We start from the raw sequence: 22,454 nt of genomic DNA on the forward strand, positions 1-22,454 counted from the left end.
ATTTGGACCACACTAAAAAATAAATATGTTCTTAAATATGAATGATTTAAAAAACATGCTATCACAAACTTTCTTCACTATGAAATCGACAAATGATAACATATCACGAATCAGATTCTTGATTATCAGAATTTGCTATGAGATGCATTAAGAGTGACAGAGAGAGAAGGAAATATGAGAGAGACGTCTCCCAGACTGTCATCTCACCTGCCACCGCCCGAACAAATGTTCCTAGGATGATGAACATGGGAAGAAGTGAGTGTCATTGCTGCACAGATGGTAAGACATGGAAGAGATAGGTGCCATCGATTTAGGGGACCCATAATCCAAAAATGTGGATCCAGCCGTGAGTTCGAACAGGTGGGATAAAGATTGTTTGTCTGATGGGATCCACAGGGCCATTTTCCCAGGATACACGTTTCAACAATCCTACTTTTTTTTTTCTGCACTTCAACCCACTGCATATTTCACCGTTAACTGTTTTCATTCCACCGTCGTTGATCGGATGAATGGATTGGATTGTCTAATAATACACATATCACCCAGCCCGGTGCACCGTTGAGATGGGTCTACCAGATTCCGATACTTATAGCTCCAACTCATGCGGAAGATCTTCCAACCATGGTCTATCCAGGGTGGAGCGATCAGCAAGATCACTGAAAATTTACGCTAATTGCTCGGTTGTCCTCAACGTTATCATGGTCCCTACCGTGGAATTTTTCATTTTATCCCTTCGATTGGTGGGTCCTGTGAATAGAAAGTCAAGAAAAGAAATATAGCAACGGTCAACATTTAGATGAGGACAGGAATGGATGGATGGGATCACCCATGATGATGTGAGATTCATGGGAAATGACACAGTGATTGATATTACAGGTCCCCGCAGGGAGAAACCATTGATGGGCCACCTTGCATAAATTGCACCCATTGGATGATTCCAAGCGTCCAAGTGAATGCACACCAGCTCTCAGCAAAATAATACAGCGGAGCACACGTTTCAGTGGCCCATCAATTTTAAATTTCTGTTACAAAGCTAACGGTTAGGAGGAAAATGTCCGAGGGCACACAACAAGTTCCTCCCACATTAGTTCCAGTTAAATTCCAAGAAGCCGTTGGATTTGAATTTCATCCATTCAAACAATTCGCTGACTACTTGGAATCTTCATCCTCGTCGAAATCAGAATCAGTGGCGGCATTAGCCTCTGCACTTTCAGAATCACTCAACACATAATTTGCAGGCCCCCAATTCACCCTCTGTGGTCTGGCCCGCCGAACAAGGACGTCGCTCCCCTCTTCAAGACTGGCAGATAAAAGAGGAGCCATCAACATTTGAGCCCAATTCAGGAGAACTATCCGCACCTTTCTTGTTATTGTTGATTCGGCCCAGTACAGAACCACTCTTCCTGTTGAATGGCGAGGCTCTCATCTTCCTCACCTTCTACTGAGGGGAACTCGCCACCTTATCTCCTACCGGTTTCAGCACTTCTGTTTATCAGTTTCTGGCCCAAAACCAGCTTGTTCTGTGCAGCTGGGCCTCTCTTTCTCAATGCTGCTACGGTTTTAGTATTTCCATTTGCAAATTTCTTTCCTCGCCCCTTTTCTCCTTTTGGGGCAGCTGCGGGAACTTCTTGCTCAAAATCCACAACATCATTGTCGTCACCATTTTCTTGAGTCTTCTTCCCTTCTAGAATGGTTGGCATGGACTTGTTTCCGGTGTCATCATCTGAAATCTCCGTTAAGATTGGCGGAGGCTTTTTCACAGCGCCTCTTTTGCTAGGCTCTTTCCTCTTTGTTTCTTCAGATACTACCTCAGTTTCCATTGCTGCATAAAAGAGGAAGCAAGGATTGCCTAATAAGGAAACCTGCTGCAAAGATTGGCCTGTTCATTGGGTGCCAGCCGTTTATCAAACCATGGCCATAAAAACGGCAGGCCCCACCCAATGGCCAAGACAGGATTAATCTCCTACTGCAAAAGAGAGATGCTGGAAATGATGGATTGGGGTATTTAGGTCATCACACCTTTGTGACTGGTACCTTCTTGGGGTGTAATCTTCTCCCTTCCGGTTTCACCGCATCTTGAAGATCTCCTGCAGCAAAATGTACACCAAGGTAACTTATAAAAAAAATGCCTATAGCTATGAAAACTGAGATGCATTCTAGATTGTAAGATCTAATCCAATGATCTGATATTCTGATGACCCTTTTGACACAATTGATTATGTATTTCCAAGTCTTCCATTTGTTGTATGGCCATTGATCAATGAATGGTTAGGATAGTTTTTGGGGCATTCCTGTCAATGGTGGGGCCCATCAGATCAGTAGTTTGAATCAACACACTTGTTGCATCTGAACACTGTACATCCAAATGCAGACGCTGTGAAACTTCAACTCATAAGAAGATTTAAGGGTGCATTTTGTTTCACCAAATGTCAATTTCATGCTTAATCAGTCTAACTTGATGCAATTTCATGATATTTCCTGAAATTTAGTGCAACCAATCACACCAAAAAGGTATAAACAACAGTATTAGTAAGCCTACCCATGTCTATTTCAGCACCAACTGATGCAGCAGATTCAGCGATAGGCTCTGCATTGGCCTTTTTGGTGTTATACTTTCTTGGTGTAATAAATCCTCAACTTAAGAAGATTTAGGATGCGTTTGGTTGCACCAAGCATCATGAAAGTTCATGATTAATCAGTCCAATTTGGTGCAAATTTTCGTGACATTTCCAGCAATTTGATGCACCCAAACACACCTTAAAAGAGTATAGCAGTATTAGTAGCCTACCCATGTCTGTTACAGCACCAAGTGATGCAGCAGAGTCGGCAATGGACTCTGTGTTAGCCTTCTTGGTGTTATACTTTCTTGTGTTCTTTCCTACTTGTCTAGAAGCCTTAGTCGCATGGGCCCCTGCTACGACCTCCTCTGTCTTCGCATCCTCCCTATGTTGTTCCTACATTGACAGAAAGCAAGACAAGAAAAAACTGTATCAATATGAAGAGGAGAAGTGTATATTCATGCTCAGAAATCGAGGATCTTTTAATACATACATCAAGTGCCTTCAAAAAATCATTAAGATCTTTCATCCACAAAGACTTCAGCGTCTCCTTTCTCAATTCCTCGACTGTGTTCTCTTGCCTTTTCTTCTCAGCCAACGGCTCCTGAACCTTCTCCATTGTCAAGGATCCAATTGGCATAGATAGAAGATATGCATAATCTGCCACTCTAACTCCTCCTCTGACAACCTCCAAGTCCTCCCCAATCTCTTCCGTCTCCGTCGGCGAGTCCTCCCCAGTAGCTGCAACATCAGAGCCTTTAGTTTTGCTTGGAAATGACAGCGTGAAACCTTTTTGTTGCAGCTCGAGCAACAAATCCGCTCTCTTCCTGTTGTTCACAACAATCTCTCCATTTACCACAGCAAGGATGAATCTGACTTTGTTATCCAACATTGAGAGGTGTAATTCAAGGGCATCCAGCATTACTTTCTGCATGAAATAATTACAGAAATCAATCACAATCATGTGCAGTGCATCTTGCCATTCAAATGAAAGTAAAAAAGAAAAGAAAAGAAAAAAATCCTTAAACCCACCTTCCTTTTCACATAAAATTCGATTCTTAAATGGAAGAATTCCTCAAGAACTGCAAAGAGAGTAAGCGTGGTGAGTAGCGCCATTAGTAGCACAAGATTGGTGTTTGGCATGCAGAAAGAGTAGGAGACTTACTTTGTTCTGGGGTGTCATATTTCTTGATCATCCCCCTCGCATCAAACAGGTGCATGTTACTAGTGCTGATTGTGGTCATCAACTTAAATTTTTTCAACAGCCCTTCTTCCATTGCAATCATCATATTTGCTTTGGATAGGATAAACTCGAAATGAACCGTTGTAACTCCACTGTGCTGTCTGAAGTCCTGCATTTTGGGAAGACTTTTTAATCATATCCATAACTAGAATTTTGGTAACCCCACAACTCACCTCTACATGTGGCCACATCTGCAAGCATTTGTGGGAACAACATAGACCAAGCATTTGGTGAGACCGTCGGTCAGACCACACTCGTACATTGAATGGATAACTGCTGGAGGTTTCTTAATCCATGTATGTGTGTGTGTCAGTAGCTCTCAAGTCCAACCATTGGACCACAAGTTATAGTCCACCCATCTGATAACTTCCAACCAATTAAGAGCATGTGACATCCAACCCCTTGAATAGGTTGGCCCAACAATGAGGATCACTAATGTGGGGGCATTTTCACACCAGGCTCGAGTGGGGTGGCCTGTGAGATGCAGGGGCACACTCGGGGTGGGCGGCCTGTGTGATGCAGGTGGCTCGTGTGAGGCGGTACCCATGTGATTTGGGGCCCATGAGGGGGGTTCGACCGAGGGCCTAACCCATGAGACGTGGGGCCTGGGCAATGAGATAAAGGGATTAATTCGCCATACTCTAACAGTTCGAGCTTTTAGAGCAAGTGGTTAATTGTCCTACATCAAATTGGTATCAGAGCGGGAGGTCTCGTGTTCGAGACTCCTCACCAGGGGTGATTAATGCGGGGGCATTTTCACACCGGGCTTGAGTGGGGTGGCCTGTGAGATGTAAGGGCACACTCGGGGTGGGCGGCCTGTGTGATACAGGTGGCTCGTAAGATGCGGGCCCCACCCGTGTGACTCGGGTGGCTCGTGAGGCGGTACCCATGTGATTTGGGGCCCACGAGGGGGGTTCGACCGAGGGCCTAACCCATGAGATGTGGGGCCTGGGTAATGAGATAAAGGGATTAATTCGCCATTTGCTAAAGATGATTCTCATGATAAGACCAACCTATTAGACGGATTGGATTTTGCACACACATAACAAGTTAGAAGTTATTTGTTGGGTGGACTGTAATTTATAGTCCTACCTGTTGGACTCGAGAGCTTCTCTCAATGTGTGTGTGGAGAGAGAAACTCTCGAGTCCAACTGCCTTAAAAATGACGAATTAATTACTGTTAATAAACATACCGCCAACGAGTTGTTTTATCTCACTTTGGAAAGGGGTGACTCATGTGGGCCCCACCGTGGTGTCTACTTGAAGTCCACCCCAACTATCAGTGTGCCACCTCATGTTTGGCCTAGGGCCCAGAAGTCAGCCCTAGCCATCATTCAGGTGGACCACACGATTGAAAAGTGTACAGAGCAAAGTTCACTGTCCAAACCTTTTCCTCTGGTATGGCTTTTACTAAATCACGCATGGACCTACTTTTTGGGCCCTATGCTTAAATTCTAGTTTAACATCTAATGAGTGGAGTGGACTTCATATAATAATCATAGAAAGCCTTGTAAAAATCAATGGTGAACATCTCTCCCAACTATTTCCCTTAGCGTGGTCACCTAAATCACATTTCAACATGATTCTTTTCTTTATGGACCTAAGACAGGATTACACATTTAATGGTTAGAGTGGATCTCACATACACCTCACGGTGGCCCCATAAAAAATCAAAGGCTAGCTGCCCATAAAGTTCTTTTTCTTCTTTTTTTTCAATGAGAAGGTCTCAAGACCAACTGGCTGGACTATAGGTTTAGGTCCAACCAGCAGATAACTTCTAATATTTCATATGTATAGAAAATTCCACCTGTCTAATAGGTTGGCCCCATATTGAGAATAGCCTTTTAGAAAACTCCACAACAGGTAGTCATCGAGTAAACCACATTTATGTTTCACTACTTGGCAATGCCTAAATGTTTTTTTTTTTTTTTTTCAATATAGTAGCCCACTTGATGTGTAGATAGGACTGACCATTGCAAGCAAATCCTTGCGTAGGGCCAACCTTATTTTATTTCAAATTCATTTGATACTTTGGAAGTTATCATATGGATAAACATTAGCTTGTGGTTCAACGAGCATACATAACACTACTTTTGGGAATATAGCACTATTTTTTTTAGAACAGGTGCGGACACCCACTCTTGACTTTTCACGGGGCCTATGGTAATGTGTATATGAGATCTACTCTGACCATTATATTTGTAATCCCATGTTAGGATCAGCTGAGCAGGGCAAAAAAAAAAAGGCTGATCTTTTATTTAGGTGGGCCACACCAAGGGAAACAGTTGGGAGAGGGATGTCCACCCTTGATTTTTACAAGGCCCACTATGATATTATATAAAATCCACTCCAATCATTAGATGCCACATTCCCAAAATTCAGACCCATCCGTGACTCAAGTGGGCCACACACAGGAAAACAGTCGCCCTGTACTGTTTCACCTAAATCATTTAAGAGGCTGATTTTTGGCCTCTGGACCTAAAATGGGGTGACGCACAGGGAAGATTTCACATTAACATCACAGTGGGGACCACCCGAGCCGCCCCCTTCTCCAAAGTGACATGGAGTAATTCTCATCTACAAATATTAATTAACATGAATTAATTCATAATTTCAAAGCTGGTTGGACTTGAGAAATGATCAACCGGATCATATTACCAGACGTGCTAGATTTAGAAATGTAGGATCATGTAAAATGTGGAAAGACGTGTCTAAGAAAACCAAGTATTAAGTTGCCTTGATGAAAGGATCCTTAATTTTTTCAGTCCCAATCATCATGGATTCCAGGAATTCCTCGTAATCCTCTGTCCATCTACGGATCAGAAGCTCCGTGATCCTCAATGTTGTCTCATCAACTTCCTCTATGATCCCACTGACGGTGTAGCTGAAACCACCTTCCTTTGTTGTTGTTGAGTTCTCGATTAGCCCCTGATCCATTTAAGACCATCTCTAGATTATCAGAAAGTGGCAATTTCTTTTCTTTTCTTTTTTCTTTTTTTGAATTCAACCACTGAAGATGTATGTCAAGAGTAAGGAAGTGTGCCCACCTTGAATCCTTTGTACCACGGATCCATGGGCTGCATTGGCTCGCCGTTCATCGAGCGCCTTACATTTTCAACAACCTCTCGCGGGTTATAATTCGCAACGTAAGACCTCCAACCAGTTCCAATCCCTTCGCTTCCGTTCACCAGAACCATGGGTAGGATAGGCATGTACCTGAATTGCAGAAAACAATAATTTCAGTGACTTTGACTTTCTAATATGTACAAAAAACCTACCACATCGGTTAGAAAGCTTTTTACCAACTGGGTTCAATAGATTGACCATCTTCGTTCAGATAGTCTAGAAGAACATCGTCGTTCTTCGGGAACAAGTGCCTCGCCAGTGGCGATAGGCAAGTGTAAACGTATCTGGCACTTGCATGATCTTTGCCTCCCTGAAAGAAACATTGAGAAGTAATTGAAACGAGATGCAGAACTGTACTGCTGCTGTAGAAGCTATATGACTGAAATGTACAGCAGTTGTGCTTCTTATCACACTTGGTGCCGGGTGCCGAACTGGCCGAGTGGTTGCAAAAGGTTTATGTTGTTGCTACCAACATAGTCCTGTGCCATTCCGATTATGGTACCAGCAAGACTGCTCACCGTGATGGTAAGCTGAGTGCTCCGATACGTAACCAGAGAACTGAGCAACCTGCATAGAACAAGAGAAAAGTCATTTTCTCTAAAAATGTCCAATGCAATTTCTTGAATTCTTCAAAGCCAACATCTACATAGGCCATGCATGCAAGATCTAGTCTGGAAAATGCGACAATCGCATATGCATGTCAAGTGTGGACCACTGGTCACCTCATTTCAATGTCCATTTTCTTTGGTACACAATCCTGAATTTTATTTGGGCACGGCACAGAAGTGTAGGTCGCATGATGAATGTCCTGGATCTTGCAAACACATCACATCAGCAAATGGGGGGAGAGTAGGACAGGAAATCCTACTCCCTCTAGTAGGCATCTAACAAACCTTCACTTCTTTTACAAAATTCTTCTTGAAAGAGCTGAAAAGGATCTTCCTTTGGCCTGGTTTCAGGCCGTCGACCATGGATGGGATCGATCGTTGCAAATCTGCCATGGAGAACAATATAAGCTCCTTGTTGACAAAATCTCTATATTTGATAAGCTCTTCCTTCTGATCAAGGTGAGTGCCTGGCTGCAAAGTAAAAAGAATAAATTGAAAATATCTTACACAATAGCCAAACACCAAAAAGATGGGTTTTTTTTTTGTTTTTTTTGTTTTTTTTGTTTTTTTTTTGAACCATAGATAATTACTGTTAGGAGGTTTGCAAAATTTTTTACTATTACGAGATTTGCTAATTCCACGCGTGTGGAGCCGTGCAAATCCACAGGCAGGCACAGCTGCAAATATAAAACACGTGTGTGAGAGCTGAGCTTTCCATAAGGTTGAGTGGATGCGAACAGCTCCCATACACGTGTGGAATTAGCAAACCTCTTACTATTACTATATTGTTTTTGTTGTTGTTCGTACTACTTATAGTTGCAGAAAATGCGAAGCAAAGTGGTAAGATTTCGGGTGCAGGAGCAAGGAAGCATTTCATTCTAACTGTTAGAAGGTGTATGCAGCTATGAAGCGTGAGTCGTCGATGTGCAATTCAAAGCTGGAGAAGCACGTGGTTAGAGGATTGTGAAACTAAGCTGCAACTACTACTTCTAGTAATACTATTGTTATTGCTGTCATTATTTACCTCAAGTTGTCGTAGCCAATTCTTCCTTTGCTCAATCTTCTTCCTGCTAAATGCCAGTTCAATCGCCTCTCCATCCTGTTCATCCACCCATACAAACTCTTTCTTGTGTTTTTGAATCTCTCTAAAATACTCCTTTCCTTCCTCTGATGTACTTGTACCCAAACCCTGTGGGAAGATTGGCAATAAGCATTATGCAAAGAAGAATCTCTTCATGAAAATGGAAACTAAATAGGAGAACCATTGAGCTTTGGAAGTGTTGTACTAAAAACCTTATAGTACTTGGTCGTCCAAGCTTTGGCATTTTCTCCCAAGCTTTCCTTCCAAGATTCAAACTCCGGCATGGTGTAGAAGGACAAGACTTTTTTAGTTTTTTTGTTAGTTGCCTACACAACAATAACCAAATGGGTATGAATGCATAACACTGTGACCACATGCAACAATATGAGCCACCTATTTCCCATTCTTCTTTGATATCTTATTTCACTTTGGAAATCTCATTTTTGATGCGGGAGTTTTAAAATGGTAAAATGGAAGCCCGCTTTGCATTGGTGAAAGCCTAAAAGTAGATGAAAGGAAAACGTCACATCTGAGGAAAATTACGGAGAAGGAAATTTGTGGAAAAGAATATTTGGAAAACCTATTTGTTTTAGCATACATGATTTCAATGGAATTGTGGGGTGTTCAATGGTAAAAAAGTGAGAGTTGTCTCTCAAAAAGGGTGGAAATCTCCATTTCTTAGGTTTTAGAGAGGAAAAGGACATGACCCTTTTCCGAGGAAATCTGAGGAAATGAAAACCAATTTCCTCACCCTCTTAGCTTTCATGAACGATGGGAACCGTCACATTAGAGGAAATCAGTTTTCTTTCATATGTTGAATCCCATTTTACACCAATCCAAATAGGCCCTTAGTGTGGTTCAATTTTCCTCGTTCCCCACCAACTGCTATTTGACACTACATCAAGATTAGCTAATCAATTGAAACCAACCTTCACAATAGGTGTAATGAACTCCACCAAAAATGAAGGAATTTTGAGGCCAAAACGAATGGAAGAAATTTATTAGTCCCTTGATGTGGGAGCCATCATGATCCTGCATTAGTGAACAAAGAGAACTTTGACATCCATGTGAATAAGTGTCACATAAACAAGGCAATCCAAGGTAAAAATTGTTACATTCAATGAAGAATACAGAAATGATCTTTCAAAACTCAACCTGATTGGTCATTATCATAAGATGGCCATATCTCAGAGTCTTGACACTGTCATACACTTTGCCCTGCTGCAACCCAAGAATTTTCTTGATGTGCTGAATTTCAACATTTTCCATCATTTGCTTGTGGCTGGCTTCTCTCACATTAAGCAATTTCCCTCTCAATGGGAACACACCGTAGTGGTTGCTGCCTACAACAGAGATCCCTGCAACCTATATGTTAGGCAGAAGATCAGAAGACATCTAACTGTAAAACTGTAAATATATATATATATATATATCTGTGCATTTGGGTACTCAATTGAACTGAAAATTCATTATGGAAGAAATGACCAAGTGGGAACGACACCCTTCTATCCATAGTGGAGACCAAACCTCAAATTGCAACTCCTTGAATTTCAAGTTTGAACCTGAAATGATTGTACATTCAATTTGGGGGCTAGTTCCTCATTATGAATGTAGGCTGTACTATGGTCATTTTCACTCCATTGAATTTATTACAATTTAATTTTATTAAGCATCCAAACAAAGCTATAGAATACTTACAGCAAGAGCCTTAGCTGAATCTCCTTCTGTCAAAATCACGGTACATTTTTCAGCATTCCTCATCCCAGCTTCATTAGCATCATTGCGTTTTTTAATATCCTTAATCCTCCCTGTCTTGGTTCCGTCAGTTTTCTTTAAATCTTTGCTCTGCTTAAAATCTGCCCATGAGAGAAGGCTTTCCACCACTCCAGACTTAGCCACTGATTGCAAGATTTAAAAAGATGTCATATTCATAGTTATTTCTTTCACAAAAGGTGGAAAGCTAAAAGAGGATGGTAAGTGTGACTGACCTTTTTTCAGGAATTCCTGTGAAAGCTCGCATTTCAATCCAAAACTGCCTTGACGAGTCGTCAAGGTCTCTTTGGTCTGGGAATCGAATGCAGGGTTGTCAATGAGGGCGTTGACAAAGACCCACAAATGGTTCCTCACAGCATGAGGCTTCAGGTTGGCGTTCTTGTTTTTCTTGTTTACTATGCTCACCAAATGGTTTGCAATCTGGTTTGTTACGTAGTCAACGTCCGTCCCACCCTTGATGGTGGCAATTCCATTCACAAAACTAACCTGATAAACCACCCTCAGAAGTGATGAGTTTCAATGAAATCCATTTAAGCGTTGTTTAGATGTTTGATTAAATCCAGAAACATGACAATCAATTCAATTCAACAATGAATAAATCACTAAATTGGAGAGTGTGGCTGACCCCTAAATGGCTAAATTGCAATTGATATCGCTCCAACTTACAACACACATAACTGCAACTATGAGGGGTTGTCATCCATGCATTGGCCATTTGCAATGGATTGAATTGCAGTTCAATCCGGTATCCAGACAAGCCCTTACATAATCAATTGAATAAAAAGTGGGAAACCAAAGAAGTTCATGAAACTACCTGAGTGCCCATCACTTGGGCTGACACAAATTTCCCATCTGTCATTGACTTTCTCCGTAATCCTGATTAAACAGTCAAGCAGACAAGAAATCAGCTCCTGGATTAAGAAAATTTAAAATAAACCCATGGTCAGATTTGAAAATTTGGGGAGATGAACAGACCTTGGAATGGAGTCCTCCTCCCTTATCTTGGCAGTAGATTTCAGGTAGAGATTGGTATAATCAAGGAACGATTTTACAGGCACCCGCTGACCATTGAGCTCAACCTTGACTGTCTTACCAAGGCATCCTGCCAAGTCGACCACTCGCTTCTTCATGATTGCGACCACATCATCTTCCAGATGGGTCATGTTGAATTTTACCTAGTCTGGCTTAAACGTAACCTTGGTCCAGTTTTCACTTTCCTTGCACTTGGTAATGGATGGTTCTGATTTACTCCCCATGTTGTTTTTGAACACCTTCATAAAAGGAGAAATCAGAAACCAGATGAAATTTGTGAAAACCAGCAAAGAGAAACAAAATAACAAAAAGCCCACAAAGTAAATGGCTGATTGATTGTTTGGAAGCTAATGAATAGATATGCATCTGACATTCTATTCTCAGTATTCAACATCAAAAGAGAAGTTTAGGGGTCATTTGGATGCCTGTAAACGGGGCTAGCTGTAAACAATTTACAGGGAAATCATGTGTACTCGTGTTTGGATGACCTCTTTTGCCTGTAAATTATTTACAGCAAATCATTTACATGCTGTAAATAATTTACAGCATTTACCCCCATCTCTTGTTTGATTTTCCAATTTCCTATGAAATGCAAAGTAAATGAGCCATCATTATCGTTTCTGAGTGTTTGTTTAAATATGAATTATTGCTCGTAAATCGAGAGTCAATTATACTTGTGAAGGAGGTAAAGTAAAATGTAATCATTACATTTTCACATTATAAAACCACCATTTTACAGTGATTTCTGGGTGAAACAAACAACGTAGCAAAATCATCATTACAGTCAAATGTAAGTAATGTGACCATACAATTACAAGAGTAAATAATCATAACCCATTTACAACCATTTACTGTTGTAATTGGAAAATCAAATGGGCACAGGCAAAAAAGTGGGATTTCACTTACAGGCTCTTCATTTACAGCCTAATGGCCATATTTCAAAGATTGGATCTCCATTTACAGGATTTAAATAATTTTCAGGCTATCCAAACACAGACAATCATTTACATCTTACAGCCAAACAGGATAGACAGTAAATGGTTTATACCTGTTAATCATTTACCACTTAAACCATTTACAGGCATCCAAACGACCCCTTAGAGAACCCAAGAACCAAAATAGGTGAACTGAAACCCCAGGCCAAACAGCTGCATTCCCAAATAATGATCCGCCCATAGTTCAGTGTGGCAATTTGCCCTTCTTCTCTTATGTTGAAAAATAAAATAGTGCGAAACATCCCTTTCTCAGGATTGTGTGAGATCCAAATGTGCCACAAAACTTAATCATGAATAAGATTTTACAACAAACCCCATCTGAAACACAACATAGTATGAGATCAAAAGAACATGAGCAACGGTCAAAAGAAAATCAAGAACAGAGTGAGAAAGATCAGATCGACCCAAGAAGCATATTAGTGCAAAACTCAAACTAGAAAGATTTTTTTTATTAAAAAGGACAGAACCTCAACAATGAAACAACCCAAACTTGCAAACAAATGGAAAGGAAAAGAACGGGAAGATCTCGAAATACCTGCTTATACTTCTTCTGTCTCTTTCCATCGGCGGTCTGAATGATGAACTCGGTCGAGAATATATTCGTCAGCTTGGCCCCATATCCGTTCCTCGCACCTGTTGTCTTCTTCATAGTATCGTCGTAATTGCTGCTTGTGAGCAGGTGGCCGAAAATCATCTCGGGCACGTACATGCCTTCGACAGGAACCCCATCGCCGTTGTTGTAGATGCTGATGCAGTTCTGCTCGACATCGATGTCGACCTTGACGTAGTCCATGGACGGGTCCCGCTGCTTGTTGTCGGCGGCGTTGACGAGGATCTTGTCGAAGATCTTGTAGAGGCCGGGGACGTAGGTGACGGAGCGGTAGACCATCTCACTGTCATCGTTCACCCAAAGGGTTTGGGTGTGCTTTTCCACAGAGCCAATGTAGGTGTCGGGGCGGAGGAGGATGTGCTCGAGTTGGGTCTTCTTCTGGTACGTCTCCTCGATGGTTTTTTTTGGTGGTGGGGCCAAGGGGATCGGTGGAAGTGGAACCCACCGCAGAGTTGAAAGCAGTGCTGGACTGTAAGGGCGTGTTTGGACTGGCCCATCCCATGGGATTAGATTGTAATAGGGTGGATTGCATTCAATGATGGCTGTGTCAGTGGATTGCAGGCAAACCCATGGGATTGCTAAATCCAGGGAATCTACCACCAAGTATGTTTGGCCCGCCTGGTCAATCCCGGGATTACGCCCAGCCAATCCCTTCCAATTTGTTCATCCAAACATGTCCCAGGCAAAAATCATGGGATTAGGTGGGATTAGGAGGGATTGGGTGGATTTCAAGGTAATGATGGTGATGTCAGTGGATTGCTGGCAATCCCATGGGATTGCTCCAATCCAGGCAAAATTTCATCGTGCTTGTTTGGCACGCCCGGCCAATCCCGGGATTACTCCTTCCAATCCCTTCTAATACAATCTAATCCAATCCAGCCTGCCCGGCCAAACAGGCCCTAAGGGGAGCTTCTTCTCTGCAGTGGCCATGGGGAGAGAGAGAGAGAGAGAGAGAGAGAGAGAAAGAGGACACAGATGATTGTGTCTGAGAGAAGAGAGATCTGTCAATGGTTGAGCCATTTGAATTTTGAATTGGGCGGTATTAAAAGTGGAGGGATGAGATGGGGTTGGGATAGATCGGGCGGCTGTGATTGTAGCCTCCCAAATGTAGACTTCTTTTTTATTATGTGTCAGCGGACGGATAACCAAACAGCCCTTGCACTTGGACTAATTACAGAGCTGCCCTTTTTCAATGGTTCCGACTCAGAAGATAGAGATTGCAAGGGAGTTTACCCACGCGTGCTTGGACGCACGTGCGGAAATCGCGCCGTTTGTTTAGGACGCGAATTTCGTGAGGTCCGGAATCGGGTTGCTGAGTGTACAACACAGCTGACGGCACTGATGCCGGTACCACTGTGTGAACGTGGCAAATCTCTGTGGGCCTTACCATGATGTATGCATTATATCAGCACCGTCCATCCATTTTTTTCATATCATTTTAAGGGATGAGCCCAAAATTGACTGTAATGATCCAAAGCTCAAGTGGACCACACCACTGGAAACATTGGGGATTAAACGCTAATCATTGAAAATTTCTTCGGGGGCAATAGAAGTTTTGGATCACACTGATATTTGTGTTTTCCCTTCATCCATGGTTATGAGACTCTACGAACAGGTAAACATTGCGGTGGGCCCCCAAAAAAATTGCAACGGGAGGTGTTAAATCCCCACCGTTTCTTGTGGTGTGGTCCACTTGAAATTTGGGTCATGCCATAAAATGACCTCACGGAACGGATGGACAGCATGGCTACGATATATGCATCCCAATAGGCCCCACAATGTTTAGCACTATAATAGGCGGAGGATTTCGTATCGGAATTGCATTTACTCCCTGTTTACAGGTATTTGCAATGTAATTGGGAAAGACAAAGGAGTAAAAGGGAAAAGAAAATGCTAAGATTTTTTTTGCTAGTAGATTATTCATAATTAAGAATTTATGGGAATAAATCTGGATTTACACATCCTTGAAAATGGAATCAATCACAGCCTCATTTGATAAATCGGTTCAGCTTGCTCCCAGGAACATGTGGACAATGATGTGATGGCTTTTAAAGGCAATAATAGTATGGGAAGCCCTAGTCACTTTTTAATCCATCGATGTTGCTCATGCTACTATGGTGCCACACTCATAAAGAAAAATATTTTAGATAATCAGTGGTTTGAAATATTTCAATTATTAAAGAATTATTTTGGGTATTCTTCATCTACAATTGAGTCACATCACATAAACGGTTTGGATTGTGTAAACACAGGATTGCCGAAATACGACTCAGGTTAAATGAGTTCAAATGTACGGTGAATGACTTTCATTCACAAGTGTCCTCAATTCATCCAATCTAATTATTCAGTTGTTCCCCACTTCATTATTGGACTGGGTCATTCATCATTAACCTGGGCTCACCTCAGGCTAGACACTAGGCCAGGATTTCAACCTCAGGGCCTGGCCCCAAGGACTGGGCTATGCGGGCCAATTGGCACCCCTAAGGTGGCGTTTGGGGCATGGTATTAGAAGGGATTAGGTGGGAAGGAATTGCATTTGGTCCCGTGTCAATTCCACTCAATGTTTGTGAAGAATAGAAAAGTATGGAATTAGATTAGATGGAATTGCATTGGGTCTCATGCAAATGCAAATTCCACTCAATGTTAGCAAGTTGTGTAGGTCCCACCATGATGTGTGGGCTATATCCACACCGTCTGCCCATTTTTCGAGATCATTTTAGAGCATGGGCTAAAAATCAGGTAAATCTAAAGCTCAAAGTGGACCCAACCATAGAAAGTAGCGAGGATTGAATACCTACCGTTGAAAACTTCTTTGGGGCCACATAAGTTTTGGATCCACGTCATTTTTAGGCCCATGCCATAAAATGAGGTTACAAAACAGATGAACGGTTTGAATATAACACGTGTTATTCTCAATAGTTTCAAATAATGGTGGGTATATCCGTTCAATGTACCACCATATTACAAACATAGCATGGAATTAAGCTTATCCCATGGTAACAGGTGGAAAATCCCTGCCATATGTAACAATTACATTTTTTTTATTTTTTTTTTAATCCCATCCCACCTAATCCTTCCCAATACCATGCGCCAAACACCCCCTAACTGTGTTGAAACAGCCACCAGCTTCACGTGGCTAGTGCTGGCAACAGGGCTGATCGGCAATGGCTGAGCTTGGGCTGGAAAACTAGGCCTAAAAATTTAAGTGTGTGAGGCCTATTTAGGTTTCAAGCGCATTTTTGTCATATATCATGCATGAAAGGGCACCACGTACGTAATAAACTTAAATCTTGTAAAAAATGGGTGGCTAGGTTGGGTTCAGGCATCTGCTTGAATATTATTTATCATTGTCAATTTATAGGAATACTCTACTGATGTTCTCCATCGATCAAACATGCTATCACATATGCCACTCATGGATGGGTGTCCACCCAAAATATAGTTTTGTACATTTAGTATATTTTTCATAATTTATTAATTCATTTTATAATTAAAAATAACAAAAAATCATATATTTTGACCCCGACCGACAGGGTACCGAGTCCTGGTCAGCAAACTATTGACACTAACTTACCACACCATCAATCTTTACAGAGTTATGAATGGGTGTTAAAAGGACATTGCAAGGGAATTTGAACATGAAGAAAAAGGGTATTTAGATAATTTGGATGCTTCTACATGCTTAGCAACTAATGATTTAGATTTTTATTCACCCTAGACAATCTCTGTCATTTTAAATTTGCATGCTCCCTCTGCATCTGTAGCCCAGCACTGTTTCTCCTCTCCCCGTGTAGCCAGCTTTCCGGGTTCTTGTGGGGAAGCCAGCCTCAAATTGCCATTGGGTTCATTTCACGTCCTACTTCAAAGTTATGTCCTGGCATTGGGATCCAGACCCTCAATGTGAATGATGAGGAAGGAATTTGGAATATGGCCATTGCCGCTCAGAAAAGGAAAAAAAGAAAAGAAATAGGTTGTATTTCCACATTATTAGACTAACATCTACAATTCAATTCACTAGGGCAACCAAACGCCCCCTAATACATTGAAAAGCAAGATGGTTTTCTCTAGAGGTGGTCTCATTTGCATTTTACATGAGTATTTGCCATTGGTATGATCAAAGCAAAGTAGGTCGGAGACATAACCTAAATGAAGAAATCCATCATTCTGCAGGTTCTCTTCTGTCATGTCTAGCCATTGCAACAAAATGTCATCACTGCGAAATCTTAAATGCATATGATGATTTTTCTGAACACTAAAGACTCAAAACAGAAATGAAAATGCAAGGATGAATATGCATTTTGCCATTTATCTCAGTGTGCATTTGGATGCAGTATAGAATGGAATTGTGATTGTTAGTCTAATAAAGAGGAAAGGTGCATTTGGTTGCACCAAAGGTCATGAAATTTCATTAAAATGTATTTTGCCATTTATCTCGGTGTGCATTTGGATGCAGTAACCAATGGAATTGCAGTTGTTAGTCTAATAAAGAGGAAAGGCGCAAACGGTCTCCAAATAACTAAAACTTCTCCGTCACCAGCATTCATATGAAGGGTGTGTTCCAAATTGCAGCTCCTTCACAAGTTGGAAGGCAACTGCAATTTTACAGCCACTTCCTCCTCATTAAACTGAACATTGACAATCATGCATCCAAACGGGGCTCTAGCTAGCCTTTTAACCAGAAGAATACAAGAAAAATCCAATACATTAAAGATGATGGAATGGATAGATATTCTGAAAACATAGATTATAAATATGACATCAACATTCCACCGAAACTCACAAGATGGTGGTGAGCAGGTGGCTGCTTCTTGCAATCCTCATAAGACACATCCTCCGAATTCTATGCTATATTGCACATCGTTCTTCAGAATCTCAGACAGATTAGCAACTCCAATCAGATATGATTAAAGGCCTAATGTCCCACAGAAACCAGAAAATGCCGGCCTTATTCAAGGGCTCCACGAAAATGCCTGCCTTATTTGATGTTGCAGCTCAACCCGCCAACCAATTCCCAAAATCAACTGAAATAACAGATGATGACCGATGCCTCTCCAAAAACCATGAATAAATACAAGCCGTCGAGCTGATGTATTAACCGATCCCACCCATCATTTTTCTCTAGGACTTTCATATCTAAACAGAATCAGAACTTCACAACTACCAGACTCTTGACCAGCAGACTCGGAATTGGCAGACAGCTCATTAAACAGATTAGGGAGCATCGTCCTTCACTTCTAGGAGCATTTCGACCACCTTCTTCATTTTAGGCCTTTTCGCTGGTGTGGTGTCGGTGCATAGCAAGGCAACCTTGAGCACTGCCAGCATCTGTTTCCTCCAAGCGAATGAGACAGTGCTCAGCTTCGCGTCCAGTATCTGCTCAGGGGTCTCTCCCCTAGCCGATGCGCTGTGAACCCATTTCACCAGATCAACACCTTCACCAAAGGCTTCATCGACCGGCAGTCGGGTTGTGAGGATCTCAAGCAACACAACTCCATAGCTATAAACATTTCCCGGTGCTGTCACTTGCATTGTGTAAGCATATTCTGATAAAAGCAAGAGAGGCGAAGGTGATCAAACTCATGGACCATACTGTGTTAGTGATGCTACGGTTAGTCCACATGCACATCTACTCCTAGAGCATCAGTCATGTGGATGGCAAGGCCCCAAAATCAGGCTCAGAAAGTTGGTGGCCATAGATGATTTAGAAAAAAAAAACAATGGATGGTTTAGAAAAGATTGCCAACGGGCGACATTCAACTTACAAGCATAGCCTGCCTGATGAGCAGACCAGCCTGATCTTTTGGATAGATCATCTTCATAGTGGGCCCTGCAGGCGAACAGCTAAGATGTCCCAAACATAACCCAGGCAGGCATGTGGAACTCTATATTCGCTGAGTGTGACTAATCAGAGAATTATGAAATTCTAGACAAGCGATATGAAATTAGGAGTACCTGGGGGAATATACCCAAAAGAGCCTGCGACTGCGCTGATGCTTGCGGTGCCTTTAGATGGATCCAAGAGCTTTGATATCTCAATCTCTCCGATCAAAGGGTTGAAATTGGCATCCAAAAAAATGTTGATTGAAGAAATATCGAGATGGATAATTGTGACATGATGAAGGAAGGTCAGCCCTTCTGCCACTCCGATCGCAATGGAAAGCCGTCTTGGCCAATCTGGTTCGAACTCAGATTGATTTCCATCATGAAGTAGCTGAGCTAGTGTCCCGTTCGGCAAGTACTGGTGCAGCAAGAGGGCCACATCTTCATAGATGACGAAGCCAATGGGTCTCATCAGATTATCATGGCAGAGCTTCCCCAGCCGTTCGAGTTCCCTTATCATCTTGTTCTGCTGATGACTCACTGTTCTGTCCATGGATTTCAGCCTCTTCACAGACAGGGTCAATCCGGATGGCATAACTGCCTTGTAAACAGTGCTGAAAGTCCCGCTGCTGAGCTTATTTGAATCCTTCAGAGTTGCTTTGACGGTGCTGTCGAAATCGATGGCTTGTTTCAAATTCTCAACAAAGACGTTGCTTGCAATTATTGATGGGGGAGACGCTGCTTCATCCACAGCAACTGCAGCAGCCTTGGCAGCCATCTCTTGCCTCTCCCTCATCATAAACAGCAGAACGATAGCCGTTACTGTAATGAAAACCGTCAAACCAGAACCAATAACCGCCAATATAATCTTGTACGAGACCTTGTGGTGGTCGGCCCCATGGCCAGAACCAAAAGGGTTTCCACAGGAGCTCAATGGTGCTCCACAGAGCCCCTTATTACTTGAAAAGCTCGAACTCGGGTTCTTCTGGAATGGTCCAAAGACAGGCACCTGTCCTGTGAACAGATTATTCGAAAAATTGACATCGATCAAGCTCATCATACCCCGAAGTTCCGAAGGAATGCTTCCCGAGAGCCGATTGTTAGAGACATCCAACGAGACAAGTTTGTCAAGCTTCCCCAACTCATGGGGCAATGGGCCATAAAGGTGATTGAAGCTCAGATTCAAAGCTATCTGCAAGTTCTTGATATGGCCAATCTCAGGAGGGATAAAACCAGTCAGGTAGTTACTGCCCATTTGCAATTCGAGCAATCTCATACAATTCCCGATCTCGTGAGGAATCTCACCTCTCAAAGAGTTCTGATCCAAGAGCAGAAACTGCAATCTTGACATGTTGCAAAGGCCTTCGGGTATGCTGCCATTGAATCTATTACTACTCAGATCAAGCTTGCTCAAGTTCTTGCACCTGAGGAGAGATTTTGGGATATCTCCGACAAGACTATTGTCCGAAACAATCAACTCCTGAAGGTTCATAAGCTCCCCGAGCTCTGGCGGGACCATCCCTGTAAACCCATTTGAGGCCAAATTCAAAAGTGAGAGATTAGAGCACAGAGCAAACTCTGCCACGATCTCGCCAGAAAGGAGGTTGTTATCTGCTTCGAAGTATGTAAGGCTACTAACATTGCCAATAGCTACGGGGATGCTTCCTTCAAGCTTATTGTTCCCAATCCGGAGACTTGAAAGGCCTCTACATTTGCCAACCGATTCAGGAAGGCTCCCATTCAATTTGTTCAGGGTCAGAACGAGAACTTCCAGTTTCCCGGAAGCAAAGAGGCTTTTGGGTATGGGCCCTTCGAGCTGGTTCGAGTGGAGGTTCAAAACCCGGAGTTCCGAAACTGAGCCTAGGTTTTCAGGAATCCGGCCATCTAAGTTGTTCTCATAAGCCGAGAAAACTCTCAGGCTCGTTAAATTGCCAAGCCAGTAAGGGATGGAGCTGTTCAATTGATTTCCGGATATCTGAAGATTTTGCAAACTTTCCAAGCCCCGCAATTCGTCAGGTATCTTCCCAGAAAGCATGTTGTTTGAGAGATTTAATGACCGGAGGCTTTTGATGTTACCTAGCTGAGGTGGGATCGAGTTCCCGAACTGGTTTCCGGACAAATCAAGGAACTCGAGATCGGTTAAATTGCCAAGTGTGGAAGGGATTTCTCCATGGAAGTTATTGTAAGAGAGGTCTATCCACTTGAGAGCTTTGAGTTGGGAGATTATAGATAGATTACCTCGGAGTTCACGGTGACTGAGCTCAAGCCTTTCGATCGAACGGTTGGAATTGCAGCGGACGCCATCCCATGAGCAGTAGTTGGAGTTGTTGGCGTCCCATCGGGATACTGCTAGCTCCTTCTGAAGAGCTGACATGGTTGCCTGATCGTCGTGCTGAGCAGCCGCGGAGGCCACCAGAAAAATAGAAAACCAGAAGATAAACGCCATCAAACTTCTTCTCCTTCTTCTTCTACAGAGAAAGATCTTCTTCAAAAGCTTCCCACAAACCCATTTCACCTCTCAAAGCTCAGAACAAAGCAATGAAGATTACAGAATCAAATATTCTAGTGAAAACCCACTTCTCTTTTTCTAAGAAAAAAAGCCTTGGATGAACAATGCACGAATTTCAATACCCAAAAGAAACTTTTCTGTCCCTGAAAAATCAAAGCTCAGAAAACAGCAATGAATAGAGTCAGAGCATCCGGTGAAAACCCACTTCTCTTTCCCCACTTCTCTTTCTCGAAGAAAAAAAGGCCTTGGATGAACAAGGCCGGAATTTCAATACCCAAAATACCCTTTGCTATCCCTGAAAATTCAGAGGCTTCACTAGATACAAAAGAAAAAAAAAACTTCACCCTTTTCCTTTAAAAGCAGAGCATTTGGTGGAAACCCGCATCTTTTTTCTAAAAAATCAGGACTCAAAAACCCCCAAAATCCTTAGAAAAACCAGAGCTTTCGGATAAAACCCACATCCCCAAATCACCTGCTTCCACGTAGAGAGAGAGAGAGAGAGAGAGAGAGAGAGAGTTTGGTGAAAAATAAGCCCCCAAAACCTTACTTTCCATACAAAAACACTTCTCGTGGCGAAAACCCAACTCCCATTGGTCAAGATGCAGGGATTTCAGCCCTCAAAACATCTCTCTCTTTCAAGAGATGTGATGATGCATAAAAGAGTACCGTTTCCATGCTGAAATTTCGGAGAGCCCTGGCTCAATCTCAAAACAGGCTTAAAAGGCACCGCCCAATACCCTCGTAGGCAGCAGAAACACAACATACTCCCCTCTTTTTGTTTTTCCTTTTTCTTTTCCTTTTTTCTTCTTTTCTTTTCGTTTTTGTTTTTATGTTTTCGTTTTTACTCGCGTGAGTGCAGTTTGTAGTGAAGTCGCCACATGTGTAAACGGGGCACACGTGATATTAGGGCCTCTCGTTCCACCGTTCAGCATCCGCAACCTGTGTGAATCCAAAAGAAATATTGAACATACGTCCAAATCACTGTACTTGTGGCCCACGTTATTATCAGATATGTCTGATATTTAATCGATGGAATTTACACAGTGAGAACCGCATGATGAGCGGCTCTGATCTGATCGCAGTCACGAGGAATTCATGT

The 22,454-nt window shown here is 42.4% G+C and overlaps 1 protein-coding gene and 1 pseudogene across 1 annotated transcript; both read right to left on the reverse strand.

Annotated features, from left to right (window-relative positions):
* Window positions 1–797: 797 nt before the first annotated feature.
* Window positions 798–17,211, reverse strand: LOC131250131 (DNA topoisomerase 2-like; annotated as a pseudogene).
* A 457-nt stretch (window positions 17,212–17,668) lies between these two features.
* LOC131221603 (leucine-rich repeat receptor-like tyrosine-protein kinase PXC3) lies at window positions 17,669–22,139 on the reverse strand. Its single transcript, XM_058216888.1, has 2 exons — window positions 18,979–22,139; window positions 17,669–18,569 (listed from the first exon to the last, which is right to left on the reverse strand). Exons 1-2 carry the CDS (start codon window positions 21,290–21,292, stop codon window positions 18,238–18,240), a joined length of 2,646 nt encoding a protein of 881 aa, XP_058072871.1. The 5' UTR covers window positions 21,293–22,139; the 3' UTR covers window positions 17,669–18,237.
* Between the last annotated feature and the right edge of the window lie 315 nt (window positions 22,140–22,454).

This window comes from Magnolia sinica, chromosome 1, assembly GCF_029962835.1.
Source record: "Magnolia sinica isolate HGM2019 chromosome 1, MsV1, whole genome shotgun sequence".
Classification (NCBI taxonomy): domain Eukaryota; kingdom Viridiplantae; phylum Streptophyta; class Magnoliopsida; order Magnoliales; family Magnoliaceae; genus Magnolia; species Magnolia sinica.

Coding starts and splice junctions, on each gene's coding strand:
- LOC131221603 (XM_058216888.1), bottom strand. CDS start 21,292: ATGGCGTTTATCTTCTGGTTTTCTATTTTTCTGGTGGCCTCCGCGGCT. Junction 18,570..18,978: donor TTTTGGGTATATTCCCCCAG/GTACTCCTAATT, acceptor TGCTTTTATCAG/AATATGCTTACACAATGCAA.